Below are 15,375 nucleotides of genomic sequence, written 5' to 3'. Positions count from 1 at the left end.
TGTAGGGCCCCATGTTAAGAACCACTACTACAGGAGGACATTATTAGTCGAAAAGTTTCTGAAAATCCTGTTGTTTGCTGCTGCTGCTGCTGCTGCTGCTGCTGCTGTTGCTGTTGGGACACATTTAGACATTTTAAGTGATAAATGACTTGAGCTTTGGAGTTTTGCAACAGCAGATTACTTTTGTTTCTGAAAATTTTAGACCTGAGGACTTTATAGATAACAAAAAGGAATAAATGATTCAGAAGGACTTGATGCTACCAAGTTCATTAGTATTTCTTATAACAGCTAAGCTGCTTTTCCACCTGTCTTCCTAGGTTGTTGGGCGACCATTCTTGCCTTCCTATTGGAGCCTTGGTTTCCAGCTCAGCCGCAGGGATTATGGTGGCATTGATGGATTGAGACAGGTTGTACAGCGAACCCGTGATGCTGAAATCCCATATGTAAGTTGAGACGTTTCTTCTGGTTGAGGTACAATTTCTTTTCTTCTCTTTTCTTTACATTCCACTCAATTAAGAAGAAAAAATAGGGCTGGAGATATGGCTCAGAGGTTAAGAGTACTCAGTGCTCTTCCAGAGGTCTTCAGTTCAATTCCCAGCAACCACATGGTAGCTCACCACCATCTATAATGACATCTGATGCCGTTTTCTGGGACACAGGTGTACATTCAGACAGAACATTGTATACATAATAAATAAACAAATCTTTAAAAAGAAGAAATATAAGGATAGATTGATTGAGGCACACAATGTCAGAAATTAATATAGTGAATTCTTCATAGAGCTAAAGGACTTATCTCTTCATATATATCTCACTGTAAGGTTGGGGTTGTTAGTTGTTGTGGTTTCTATCTTTAAAAAGTAAAAATTTTACACTTTATCTTGAGGACTACTTTCCATAATGCATGTGAAACACCACCTCTGAGCATTCACACCATCAAATGCAGTCGTCATTTATTTTATTATTAATTACATTTATTTTTATTATTAATTACATTTTATTAATTCTGTATCCCAGCTGTATCCTGCTCCCTGCAGTCGTAATTTTATGAGTCATGTCAACACATGGTGATAAGCAAGTGCTGAAGGTGATGACAATGATTTGAAGGAAGCCAATTTCGCAGTCACCTTGCCAAACTCCTTCCAGGTTAACTCTGGAGTGCAATATTACGAAACATTTATGATGTTCAAAGTTCTCCTGTAAACCAAAAGATAACTCCAAGTGTCTAATGTCTAATAAGCTCCTCACATGGTCAATTAAGTTGTCAAAAGAATTTCCTCAGGACTAACTCTTCAGGCATTGGACCTTGTAGACATATCCATGTGCTTAGCTTTGACAGAGCCTCTGTGGGTGGGAATGACTGGCTTGATCTCAGAGAATCTAAGACAGCAGATACGGCAATCAGGTTTTCCTAGGAGAAAATGGTTGTGTTTAACTTTACTTTCCCTGTGTCTGAAAGTATTCAATTCCAGGAAGAATTGGATCAAAGTTTTATGTACTTATAGTAGTCTAGAAAGGCATACACCCTCATGCCTACTTCTCATTTATCACTATTTTATAAATTAAGAAATGTATGGTTCTGCACTATTAAGCAGAAAAGTAAATTTGTATGTGTCAAGTTTGTGACTCTACTTTTAGTGTTCTTTCTAAACTGTCTTCTGCTGGTACTACCAGGTCAGGAACAAATGAGCTCTTCTTTCTCAAATGGGATCTCCCCTCTCTGTGGCTGTGTGTGGCACCTAGGCCTTACTTTACCAGTTGGGATCAGAGCAGATGTTACCACATTGGATGACAAGCCTCAAGCCCTATGAAGAACATATGTGAGACTTCCATATGATCACAGGGTAAATGGAATATTGGGAAACAAAGAATATCCAAAGCCAAGTGCCTATTCAAAGCTCCATAAGCTAAGCCTCTAACTCCCCAAGTGACTGGGAAATAACATTTAACTTCTTAATGCTCCACTCTCACTAAGAATAGCAACTTGTCATACATTGTTATACAAACAAACATTCACATATAAGAATTTGGTTAGTTAAGTTTTTGTGTCACTATTAATCTTTCTTCTAGATGTTATTTATTTATTTTTAAATTTTTATTAATTACAGTTTATTCACTTTGTATTCCCTTGTAGCTCCCTCCCTCCTCCCCTCCCAGTCCCACCCTTCTTCTTCCTTCTCCATCTATGCCCCTCCCAAAGTCCACAGATAGGGGATAGTCCTCTCCTTCCTTCTGATCCTAGTTCATCAGGTCTCATCAAGGCTGGCTGCATTGTCTTCCTCTGTGGGCTGGCAAGGCTGTGCCTCCCATGGGGAGATGATCAAACTGTAGGCCCTTCTTAGGGAACCCACTTTGGGCAGAGTGTAGGGGATCTTACAAAAGAAGGGGGAGATAGAAAGACCTGGAGGGTACAGGAGATCCACAATGAGACCAATAGAGCCAAAAAACAAAACAAACAAACAAACAAAAACAAAACAAACAAAAACCAACTAACCAAACAAACAAACAAGCAAAAAAAAAAAAAAAAAAAAAAAAAACGGGCCCAGGAGGCCCTGCAGAGACTGATGAATCAACCAAGGACCATGTGTGAAGAGGACCTAAAACCCCTGCTCAGATACAGCCATAAACATATATTTTGACTTGATGTTTGAGATCCAAAGTCTCTATGGTTATAAATTCTCTCATATGTATACATTCTCTCAAATGTATTCATTCAAGTATACATTTAGTGAGTACCTGCCCAGTTCCCATGTTCTAAAATTACAAGGATAAGCAAGGTGTACTTCCTATTTTAAATTCCTTGGAATACTTCCTGACATCCTTCTATCAGGATGGGGACACAGTTTGAGAGCAGATGCATCTTTTAAAAAGAGCATATTCACTTCTAGGAGCCAGACAAGCTTGGAAAATCCTGGGACTATGAACCTGTGTGGTTTCTTTTTTAATTTTTAAGAACCAGAGTTGAAATATTTCCAATCAACAAGGTGATAGGAAATATCTAACTGCCCAGAACTATCTTTCAGGATGTACAATACTCGGACATAGACTACATGGCTGGAGGGAAGGATTTCACTATTGATGAACAGGCTTACCCCCAGCTCTCAGATTTTGCTAAGGACCTACATAACAATGGACAGAAATATGTAATTATTCTGGTATGTTCGAACACTTTGCTTGGTGTCTTATTTTTGCTTTTAAGTTGCAAAAGATACTTAGCAGAGAAATAATTTATGGCATTCTTATTTATTAGAACCCTGGCATCTTCAAGGACCCTAACTACCAGACCTATGCAAATGGAAGCAAGAACAGAGTATGGATCATGAGCTCCAGTGGCTTCGCTGTTGGGGAGGTAATTTCTCAAGAAATTCAGAATAAATAATAGTTTGGGCAGTGGTTGTACTTTCATGTGAAGGTAGGTGAAAGGCAACTCACAATAGTGCTACTTTCTAAGGCTTTAGTTGTTTTATTCTATTTTACTCTAATACATAAGATAATAAAGTTATTAATATGCTAAGGGATATAAAATCTAACCCCAGACTCACTAATATTTCAGATAATAGAGAAAGAATATGCCACTAGTAGAAAATCACTTTAATACTGACTGCCTCTCAATTTCTCTCTCCTGAGATGTAAAAGTCAACTTCAGCACTGTAGCAAGATGCTCATGATGAATGCAGAGCCTAGTTCAATTAATACATTTCTTATTTTACACACGACTGAAGCCCAGGCTTGACTCCACATTATCAACTTCAGGTATTGGATAAACTACCAAGGAACTATTTTCCAGGCAGCACTTACTTGTAAGACTATGTATTTTCAGATGAACCGTGTAGCTAACTTTCTATTCCAGTCGCACATTAGGTTAACTTAGATGACTGAATTGTGTGGAATTTATAAAAATTGGTACTTAATCTCTGAAATTCATGCCATTGCATAGCATTTGAAGTTTCTGGGTTGTTTACTTTGCAAAACTATCTTTGGGTCTTATAAATGGCCTGCCCTTCACTAAGTTCACCTAGCTTTCCTCACTGAGTTTGTTCACTTTAATTCCTTTCCATTTTCATTGTTTTTAATTTTCTTTGAAGGTATGCTAAGTAATTCCACTAAACCAAGCCTCTGCTTTCACTGTTTATTTTATGGATATGAGTCTCTAAACCACCAGATATACTCATTTTTATATATTAGCAAAAAACAGAGGCTGTAGTCAAATAAAAAATGTGGTTATTTAAAAATTATCCCCATTGGGTTAGCCATTTTAGTAGGGTCGGGTGTTTGGATGGGCTACACTAAGGAATTTTTATAATGAACTAGATTACTGCTTCCCTTGATCAATGAATAAGAATTATTTGTTTTAAGACACTGGCAGAGGTAGCAGTCGTAGAGACAAGATAGAGGTTGCTGCAACTGCATTGTGTTAGTATGGAGTTAGCTTCTCCTCGTCTCAGCTTAGAATGCTGTTGGGGATTCTGTTGCACAAAAACTTCTTCCCAGGAATGTGAAAACTATCTCTACTTATTATTTGGTACCCATGACTAAAATAGAACCAAAAGCCCAAAGTATTTTAAGAGGGAATTTTAAACTTTTATCTTCTGTAGTAAGAATTGTTTGCATTCTGTAATGGCTGTCATTAAAACTGTTGGATCCCAAAACAAAATAAATATACATGATTATGGAAAACAGACTTGTTTTTTCATGTTTTTAAATAATTTATTTATTACAATTTATTGACTTTGTATCCCCCTTCCTTGTCTCCTCCCATTCCCCCCAACTCTCCCTCTCCCCCTATGCCCGTTCCCTAATCCACTGATAGGGGATTACCTACTCCTTTCTGTCTGACCTTAGCCTATCAGGTCTCATCAGGGCTGGCTGCATCATCTTCCTCTGTGGGCTTGCAAGGCTGTTTTCACAAGTGGAAGGTGATAAAAAAGCAGGCCAGTGAGCTCATGTCAGAGACAGCCCCTGCCCTCCCTTACTAGGGAACCCACATGAAAACTGAGCAGCCTATGTGCTTCCTCTTATCAGGGGGTCTAGGTCCTCTCCATGCATGGTCCATGGTTGATGTATCAATCTCTGTAGACCCCTGGGCCCAGGTGTTTTGGTTCTGTTGGTCTCCTTGTGGGATTTCTGTCCCCTTCAGGTCTTTCTGTCTTCCTCTTCTTCCATAATGTTTCCTGTACTCTGTAAACCAGACACACTAAATCTGTTAGAAGAAAAGGTGAGGAAGAGCCTTGACCTCGTTGACACAGGAGATAACTTCCTGAACAGAAAACCAATAGCACAGGCTCTAAGAGCAACAATCAATAAATGGGACCTCATGAAACTGAAAAGCTTCTGTAAAGCAAAGGACACTATCTTCTGAACAAAATGACAGCCTATGGATTGGAAAAGGATCTTCACCAACCCTACATCTGACAGAGAACTAATATTCAGAATATATAAAGAACTTAAGAAGTTAAACATCAACAAACCAAGTAATACAATTAAAAAACAGGTACAGAGATAAACAGAGAAGTCTCAACAGAGGAATATTGAATGGCAGAGAAATACTTAAAGAAATACTACAATCTGTATACCTAAAGAAGCTAAACAAGAAGGAGGACAAGATGATTAATCCTTACTTGAAAGACAAATGGGATGGACATTGGAAGTAGGAGAAAACAAGAAGCAGGACAGGAGCCTACCATAGAGGGCCTCTGAAAGACTCTACCTAGCAGTGTATCTAAGCAGATGCTGAGACTCATGGCCAAATTTTGGGGAGAGTGCAGGAAATAATATGAAAGAATAGATAGTTAGTAAGACCTGGAGAGGACAGGAGCTCCACAAGGGCCAAATATGTCTGTGCACAGGGGCTTGACTGAGACTGATTTTCCAACCAAGGATCATGCATGGATATAACCTAGAACCCCTGCTTGGACATAGCCCATGGCAGCTCAGTATACAAGTGGTTTCCCTAGTAAGGGGAATAGGGAGTGTCTCTGGCATAAACTCTGTGGCTAGCTCTTTGATCTCCCCATCCCCCATGGGAGAAGCAGCCTAGCTAGGCCACAGAGGAGGACATTGCAGCCAGTCCTGGTGAGACCTGATAAGCTAGGGTCAGATGGAAGGGGAGGAGGACCTCCCCTATCAGTGGACTTAGAGAGGAGCAGGGAGAAGATGAGGGAGAGAGGGAGGGTGGGATTGGGAGGGAATGAGGGAGGGGTCTACAGCTGGAATACAAAGTAAATAAATGGTAATTAATATAAAAATAAAAATTAAAAAAGAAATGCTCAACATCCTTAGTTATCAGGGAAATGCAAATCAAAATGACCCTGAGGTTCCACCTCACATCCATCAGAATGGCTAAGATCAATAACTTAAGGGAAAACACATGCTGGAAAGGATGTGGAGAAAGGAGAACCTGTCTCTATTGCTGTTGGGAATGTAACCTTATACAACCACTTTGGAAAATAGACTTGTAAGGAAGAGAAGGGGTTGATAGGAATGGGACGGAGACAAGGGAGAAGAGTGGTCAGGAGTGATCTCAATGCTTTGTTTACATGTATGAAATTATCAAGGAACACATTTTGCAAAAGAATTTTTTGCACTTAATAAATATAGTCATTAAATTGTATGCATATAAAATCATTCCAAATCCCCAATCTATACACTTATTGAGAAAATTAGCAAGACTGTTGCACTACAGTATATATTCCAGTAAGCCAGAATTTTTAATAATTTGGCTATGTATATGCCTTTCTGCAATTTGTGGAAGACAGCACTACTGCTTGATAGATGTAGAAAAGATAGAGAGAAATCATTACAAACTTTTGGTAGGAGTAAGAGTAACTTTATTCAGGTATTTACAAAATATTGTTTATATGCCAAATTCAACATATTATTTATAACAGACTCAAAACAGGTTTATATGATCTTAAATTAATAATACTTTAAACATACTTAGCCATCCTTTTGAAATATTAACACCTGGACGTTCCAGAATTTTAATTTTTAAAATTTATTTTTCGATATTTTTTATGAGTAAGTGACTGTATCTATACTATTCCCCGCCTCCTTCTCAAACTCCAATGTCCTCCCATGTCCTCCCTTCCTCCTTAAAGTCATGACCTCTAACTCTTTAATTATTATTTTTACATGGGCATTTATATAAGATTATACAACATGCTGAGTTGATTTATTGGTTTTCTTATGCATGTATGTTTAGGGCTGACCACTTGGGATTGGATAACTTTTTCGGGGGGGGGTCATCACAAGAGAAGGCTGATTCTTCCTTTTTCAGCAACCATTGATTGTCATAACTATTCATCTACTAGTGGGGCCTTGTGAATTTTCTCTTAACCACATTTGTGTGCCAATTGCTGTTTGCATTGTTCATATCTCGTTTAGGTAACAATGTTGTTGGGATTTATGGGTGCAGCTGCTTAGGCGTATACAGAAGACATTATCTTGCATCTTCTAATTGGCCTTGCATACTACAAGGTTACACTTTTAAATAAAAAAGGATGTATGGCAGAGTTTCATCTAACCAGTTGGCCTTTCTTCCTTTGGATCCTTGCATGTATTTTATGGATTGTTTGGAGTTTGCTGGCAATATGCTGGCAATAAATAATAAGCAATATGAGGCTTCTGGTAAAAAAAAAAAATAGCAGTGACTAATCATTGACCAACCGAACCATCACCATACTGCCATCAGCTTGCTTTTTGTTCTGCAGGGTTATCCAGGACAGTCAGTCTTTCCTGACTTTACCAATCCAGCCTCTATTCCATGGTGGACCCAGCAGCTCAATGAATTTCACAGCCGTCTCGAGTTTGATGGTGTGTGGATTGTAAGTTGTCATTTCAGTTTCAAAAATCCATTGGAAGTGGACATGCCAAAATTTCATATGGATGATGAGGCTGATCCATGGTTGTTTGATTGACATTCTGGCACATATGATTCTTTTACTCCATGCCAAGTATATGAATGGGAAATTAGGCTTCTAAAACCATGTTCTTACTCTTCATTTGCTATCAACTGATTGCTTCATTTTGATAAAGTCCTTTTTTTTTAAAGAATCTTATTTTTCTTTATTAACTCAATTTAAACTTAAAATATAGCTTTATTAAAAGTGATGACTGCCTTATTATAGCATTAGTTCATAAATATTTAATCATTCAAAATAACTTAATGTGGCTTTGTGATTTTTTATTGTAGAAAATTGGGGGGTTTTCTTTGAAAACTTCAGATCATTATTGGCAAGATTAGGCATTATTTTATTTTTAATTTACTTTTGAAAATTGTATTAGATTTAAGTTATATTCTTTTCTGTTACCCTGTAGAATATAAGACAGAGAAAAATGAAGAAAAAATATTACCTTGTCCTTAGTTTTTAGAATACATTGAAGCAGCAACATCAGCAATAAAATCGTCACAGTGTATAAGGCAAAGTCAGCCTTTGAAATTAATTATCTTAATTAGTAGACTAAATAATTGTATAAGAGTTAAAACATGTTCAATGTCATTTGGAACTATACTATAGTTTGGAACTATACTATATTATAGTATAACTTTGATACAATTTAATCCAAATTACTTATTTTTATAAAAATGAGACAGAAGCCAAGGAAAGTTGCAGAGATTGTTTAAAATCCGAAGGCAGCTAAGCGGATACCCAAATATCCTGGATTTTAGTTATAAGCACTTTCTGTTTAGCTAATTTTATATCAATACATTTTCCATCTTGTGTTTTTTGTCTCTGAAGGAAATGGACGAACTGGCTACACTTCTCCAAGGTCTCAATCACAAGTGCGAGTCAAACAACTTGAATTTTCCTCCTTTTACTCCCAGTAAGTTTTCCTCTTGCCTTGCGATGCAGAAACCAGACACATTTAAGTAACTTCAGTTCCACTCAGCCTGGTCTGGAGCAATTAGCCCCCTCGTACAAAGAATCCACAGATGTCTGAACGACTCTTTCACTACAATTTAGTGGTACCCCTCTGGCCTCTGATTGCCTTTTACTGCAGAGGGCAACATGTGGGTAAGTGTTAATCTGAGTCCTGCCTTGCTTCTCACTCCACGACCCTTCCACACAAGAGCTTTGGTTTGTTTTTCCAACTCAGTGCATCAAAGCTCTCAGGAAATTGTGTTTTGGGTTGTGTAAGAAATTTCAAACACTCTAAGGAACAAACTACTATCTATAATTCATATTCTTTCATTCTCCCTCCCTCTTTTCATTTGTCCCTTACTCCTTCACCCTTCCTCCTTCCACCCTTTTTCATTAGCCACTGTTTAAACCACCAAATGGTTCCACATTTAATGGAGATTGTCATTAATATGGCTTAGCTTTTTTTGTTTTAAACCTTTTGATAATTTCACAATACTTCATAATAAGACTTTTTTGAATCAAAGCAAATCTGTAATTTTCCTTCCTTTTTTCTTCTCTCTTTTCTCATTAGTAATATAGATAAAACATCAATTGTTCTTTTAATGTCTTATTTATTGGTCCTATTTTAAGTCAGGAGTGGTTTTTTTGTCTCTTGAAAAAAATGTGTGTTTGCATGGGAATGAGGTAGTATGTTAGTTAGCTCTCATTTCTGTGACAAATTCCTGGTCGAACCAGTTTCAGGAAGGAAGGATTGATTCCAGCTCACAGATGAGAGGAACGCAGATTATTGTGGCAGCTGCTCATTGCAGGAAGGCAGAGAGAGATGAACACTGGGACTCATCCAGCTCCCAGGCAATGGGGTGGTATCATCCACTTTCAGGTCTGCATTCCTCAGTTAAAGCTCCCAGAAGCATCCTCACAAACCCTGTGTGTCTCCTAAATCTTGGATTCTAAATTCAGTCAAGTGTGTAGCCATACTACCCTGAATGCAGCTGGACCTGACCTAAATCCAGTCAAGTTGACAATGAAGATCAACCATCACTGATAGACAGCATAGACTAGACTATGGCATGAAGGAAATCCCATGGTCTCAGTGAACTGACTCTGAAAGTGTGTACTGTGCCCAGATCATACTGTAGTGACGTATGGGTGGCTGGAATCCAAGCTGAGGATCAAAGTTCTTGATTCTTGCACTGTCTGCTTCTCCCATGACAAAAAGTCTTTGGTTCCAGCTTCATGGGTGAAGAGGGAGAAGGTAAAGGGGATTTGATTAGACGGAGTAAGTTTCTTACTTACGTTGCTCATATTTCTTTGATGGAATCTTACCTCATTAGGCTCTCATCAACTCTTCTAGAGACATTCATCTTTACAGGCAAGCCCTTCAACTTCTAGAGTACTACTGAGTGGATGGGCATCTTAACAGTCTCTAACAACTTTTTTCTGTTTGCCCACCCTTTATCTACATTGAAGCTAAGGTTTAGTTGTTTCTCAGCTCCCCTTTGGTCACTGAAGGAGCATTTGTTGTTGTTGAGCTGCTGCTGCTTTTTAGTTTAAACCATTTAAACTTTTGCCAAGTCTTTTCCATGCGTACCAGGAAGTTGCTCAGTAGTAACTTCATTCTTCTCTACTCAGTCTGTGTCTCCTACTCTTATTGTCATTCTAGATCAAGTTATTTTTTTGTTTCTTAATCTCTTAATCTTATTCTTGGTATAAGACTTTCGCTTTTGTTTTTCTACAAGAAACCCTTCTGCATCACTGTCTGCTTGCTCTGACACACTTCAATCCATCCTAACAGCCATTTGTCTATTCGCATGGGACCAGCCACATTCCCTAACTGAGCCACTTCTTATAATTTTATGGCCACATAACACATGTTAGTATGGCAGTGATACAGTTGTGACTATCTATTTAGTGTTCTGCTCACAATTAACATAGTTGTGAATCTTACAAGCTACAAGAAATATATATACCTTTCCTTACAGCTATGCTCCACTTAAGTTTCCAAATCTTTGTTCTAGGTGGCTGGTGGGGAAGTTTTAACCTTAATTTCTTCCTTGTCACATTTCTTCTTGGAGTTATGCCTTCTGTTAAAGACCTACGCAGGGGCAAGACATACATCACACACACAAACATCATGCATACATCAGGCATGTATGCATAGAGAAGGGAGAAAAAAATGAGTTTACAAAATATAGAACATTTTAGCTTTTATTTTTTAAATTTAATTTAATTCATATATTTATTTATTACAATTTATTAACGTTTTATCCCCACTGCAGCCCCCTCCCTTGTGTCCTTCCAGTCCTACCCACCCTCCCTCTTCTCCTCCTATGCCTTGTCCCTAGTCCCCTGATAGAGGAGGACCTTCTCCCTTCTATGAGATCCTAGCTTATCAGGTCTCATCACTGCTGGCTGCATAATTTTTCTGTGTGGCCTGGCAAGGCTGCACCCCTGAAGGGGAGGTGATCAAAAAGTTGGCCACTGAGTTCATGTCAAATAGCAAATTAATTAATTAATTAATTAATAAAAGCTACACTTGGATTATCAGAGTTGGGATTTGAGTTCTTTTTCATGAAACTATCCAGTGTCCCGTGACTCTTACTTTACTGTGATATAAAAGTGAATATGCTACTATCCACATCAATCATCCTTCAAGAGTGTACATGCAGTTCTCTTAGGTTAAATATATGCAAATAGACATATATGCTTCATATTTATTCTTAGATCAATTGCCTGGCGCCTTGAGCAGGTTTCTCAGATGCGTGCACTTACCACCATCCTTGGTGCGCTCCAGGGAATCAATGGCTGGTTCAACGTAGTCCTAATGTAGATGCAGTAAAGAGCAACATCTAAAGTGTGGAAAGGGTTTTGTCAAGTGGGGATTGGTGAAGGTACAATAATGAGGAGGAAAAGGATTAACTGTCTATTTTGTTGTTTGATGGAGAATTGGCCCACTAATGAGTATTTTCTCTAGGCGTCCTGGATGGCTCTCTGTTGGCAGGAACCCTCTGCATGGACACAGAGTTTTACTCAGGCCTGCACTATGACATCCACAGCCTATACGGCTACACCATGGCAAGAGCCACAGACATGTAAGGCTTTGGTTGTCTACCTGGTTCTGGATTTGGGAAGGTGGGAGGTGGAATGTGGGAGGTAATGAGTAGATGGGGTTCTCTTGCATAAATACGTTGATCAGATATTTTTGTGATTATAAGAATACAGAAAAAACACAGAAACTGGCACAAAGCAGTACATAAGATGCACAAAGTTTGGTTTTCTGTGTAAGTTTAATTTTGATTGGTTTATGGCTAAGGCACATTGTCATTTTAATGACAATCTTGGCAATAAAATATAATGAGTTGGTGGAGACCCCAACTGTAAAATAGCCATAGTCCCTTAACTGAATGTGTGAAGGTCAGGATACAGTTCAACAAACAATCAAACAAACAAAATACGATGTGCTAAGCTAAGTTTTCATAGAACATACTATACTTATGCTAAAATTCTTTCTTTCTTTCTTTATTTTGGAATTTACGTTTAACGTTTAACTGGGTATCTTACTTTGATCTGACAATATGCTAAATCTTACCCTTCTCTCTTATCTCTTTACTTCTTTGTCCTGTTTTTTCAACTTTTCAATTCTGTTTGAGTACACACACACACACGTACACACACACACACACACATATACACACACACACACACACACGAGACAGACACAGATAGACACACCCATGTAATATATATTATATATGTATGTTTATAACATATATAGTACACACACACATATATATGTGTGTGCCCCATAAGTGTCTTCTCTCTTCTCAGTGGCTCACAGTTTGAGCTCTGCTGCTCAGGTTGTCAGACTGATTCCCACACTCTGACTAATGGCTGTACATTCCATGTCTTGTTAGCAGCAATGCCATTGTTACTTCCAAACCTCTGAAATGATAACCTTCATGTCATCTTTAAATCTTTTTCTGAAAATTTAGAATTAGCCTTTAAACATTTTTGTTTCTACTTTTTCTTGGTTTTTTTTCCACAATTACCTTTTAATTAAATTCCTCATTATTTTTCTCATTAATGACCACTCGTTACTTAGCTCTCTGACTTTAAACTATCTGCAAAGCAACTCTTCTCTACCAAATTCAAAGTATGTATGATTCAAGGGCAAGCCACATCAGTAGCTCCAGGAAAGAGAAAACGTTCAGCATCTTGAGCCTCAATCTGTACCCTAGGAATGAAAACAGTCTTTTGCCAACACTTCAACATGTACTAAAGTGATGTTGAAATTTAAAAAGAACTAGTTTACACTGCTGTAAAAGTGGTCTTTTTGAGTTTTCTCATTTTATTTATTCAGTATTTTTTACATTACATTCTTTTTTATGAGAGAAAAGATTACTCCCTAAAAAAGACTATGAAAGACTTCTTAATGTAAATTTCTCACATCTTTGACACTTTTTATGCTTTATGCTCAGATAATGCTTGTTTCCTCCAGATCTAAATGCTATTTATTCTTCCAAATATTTCACAAGCTAATATTCCCAAACAAGACAGCTTTCCTGGCCTTGTCCAATCTCTAAGTATGAAATGTACCTAGGCTGTCATTTCTGGAAAACTTCATTACTGTTCTACATGCTATGTTTTTTCATATTTCTTTTTTTTTTTGATGTAGAGAATTCTTTTTTTCCCATTTTTTATTAATTTTTTTATTAATTACACTTTATTAATTTTGTATCCCCCCATAAGCTTCTCCCTCCTCCCCTCCCGATCCCACCCTCCCTCCCATTTCTGCATGCATGCTCCTCCCTAGGTCCACTGATAGGGGAGGTTCTCCTCTCCTTTCTGATCTTAGTCTATCAGTTCTCGTCAAAAGTGGCTGCATCCTCTTCTGTGGCCTGGTAGGGCTGCTCGCCCCTCAGGGGGAGGTGATCAAAGAGCAGGCCAATCAGATGTCAGAGGCAGTCCCTCTTCCCATTACTAGGTAACCCACCTGGACACCGACCTGCCATGGGCTACATCTGCGCAGGGGTTCCAGGTCATCTCCATGAATAGTCCTTGGTTGGAGTATGAGTCTCTGGACAAAATTATTTTTGCTATTATTTTGTAACATGAAAATTACTGTTTCTTAATTTTAGTTGCTAATTTTCTTCTTGCTGGACTGTAAGCTCCTTTGTGGAAACCCTGCATCTTTAGCTAAGAGAACAGTATGTTGAACATATGCTGGTGGAGTAAAGGCCTAGCTTGAGAAAGACACGTATGGGATGGGAACTTCTAGGCCAAAGACACAGACTCTGTTTTCAGCACTGTCATGACCTTCTGCTACACTGGGCTGAATCCTTGTCAATTTTTCTCTGTCTCTCCTACCTTTCTCCTTTCTTTGGCACCCCTTTCCCCTCTTTCTCTCTTCCTCCTTTATCCCCCATCCTCTCTTTTTTCTGTCTTTCTTGGAAAATAACCTGGTGAACCACAAGTTTGCTCTACATCCGTACAATTAGGGAACGGCAAAGATGCTCTCACCCTCTCTGCTCTGATATGTTTACCTCTTAGATGCTTGTCTATGAATGAGGGTTGAGCTGGCGATTAAATGATTCACATGAGTCATGCAATGTTGAGAAGAAAAAGAGTTTCAGATTGCTTCACTGATAGTGTCTACATGTGATAAAAGTGCTGTAAAATCTAATTGGTTTGGTTAATATATTCTAGCATAGTTTAATAGCTGTGGTTAATAGTTAAAAGGTAATTGTGACTCAGTAAGAACTAGGTGTCTCTGACATGCCTAGGCTTGGACAAACAGTAGAGATAAATGGACCTTGGCCTTTGGGCATGAGGTAGTGTTGGATTTAAAAAGTAAATGTTTGGGCTACCCTTACTTACTTCTTCATACCTGACTTTTGCCCCCCACCCCAAAAGTGAAAACTTTCATTCAGTGAGGTCAACACATCAGAACCAGAGAATCTGCTAAAGGCATAGCTCAATCTGAATTAGAAGAACAGTTTGGGGACAACAGCCAGTAGGCTAAGCTGTGTGAAATTTATATCTCTTTGTCATGAAAAGTGGCAGATTTCCCCAGAGCTCATGAAATGATCATAAATCGGACAGACACAGACAAGGAAGGAAGAGAAATAAAAGCATCTCTGAATAATCTTCTTCCTAAGATGCATGTTATTCACTCTGCTGCATAAAGGCCATTTGTCAGCTATAACCACTAAGCTGCAGGCCCTATCCTGTTTCAGTTTCATTTTGTGTAAGCGGAACACAGTCTTCCTCTTAATGATGATTCATGATGCCATAAAGGTAATGAGGGCAAACTGTCTTGTAGTTCACATAAAGACAGAACCTGTACCTGAGCCAGGGGACTGTTAAGCAGGATTATATATCAGGGAGCAACACCTGGATGAAAAGACGCAAGAAACAAAACAAAACACCCTGTTGCCCTAGGTGGGGCCAGAATCTAACTCACTGTGGAGTGTGACATAATAATGTCCTCCAAAAGAGCCAGACCAAAATCAGG

The 15,375-nt window shown here is 38.5% G+C and overlaps 1 protein-coding gene across 2 annotated transcripts in view; it reads left to right on the top strand.

Moving 5' to 3' along the window:
• The window catches only part of LOC110553966 (probable maltase-glucoamylase 2), a 91,502-nt gene that overhangs the window by 27,014 nt on the left and 49,113 nt on the right, over positions 1 to 15,375 (top strand). The window contains exons 10-15 of one of the 2 annotated variants that reach the window (XM_060380129.1): positions 318 to 443; positions 3,024 to 3,155; positions 3,251 to 3,349; positions 7,710 to 7,823; positions 8,739 to 8,823; positions 11,836 to 11,953. In XM_060380129.1, the coding sequence (XP_060236112.1) occupies positions 318 to 443; positions 3,024 to 3,155; positions 3,251 to 3,349; positions 7,710 to 7,823; positions 8,739 to 8,823; positions 11,836 to 11,953 (674 nt within the window). Of the gene's footprint in view, positions 1 to 317; positions 444 to 3,023; positions 3,156 to 3,250; positions 3,350 to 7,709; positions 7,824 to 8,738; positions 8,824 to 10,061; positions 10,141 to 11,835; positions 11,954 to 15,375 lie in introns of those variants that run through there. The other variant, XM_060380130.1, reaches the window with a different exon arrangement.

Source organism: Meriones unguiculatus, chromosome 3, assembly GCF_030254825.1.
Source record: "Meriones unguiculatus strain TT.TT164.6M chromosome 3, Bangor_MerUng_6.1, whole genome shotgun sequence".
NCBI classification, from domain to species: Eukaryota; Metazoa; Chordata; class Mammalia; order Rodentia; family Muridae; genus Meriones; species Meriones unguiculatus.
This window is presented reverse-complemented; position numbering and strand designations above follow the sequence as displayed.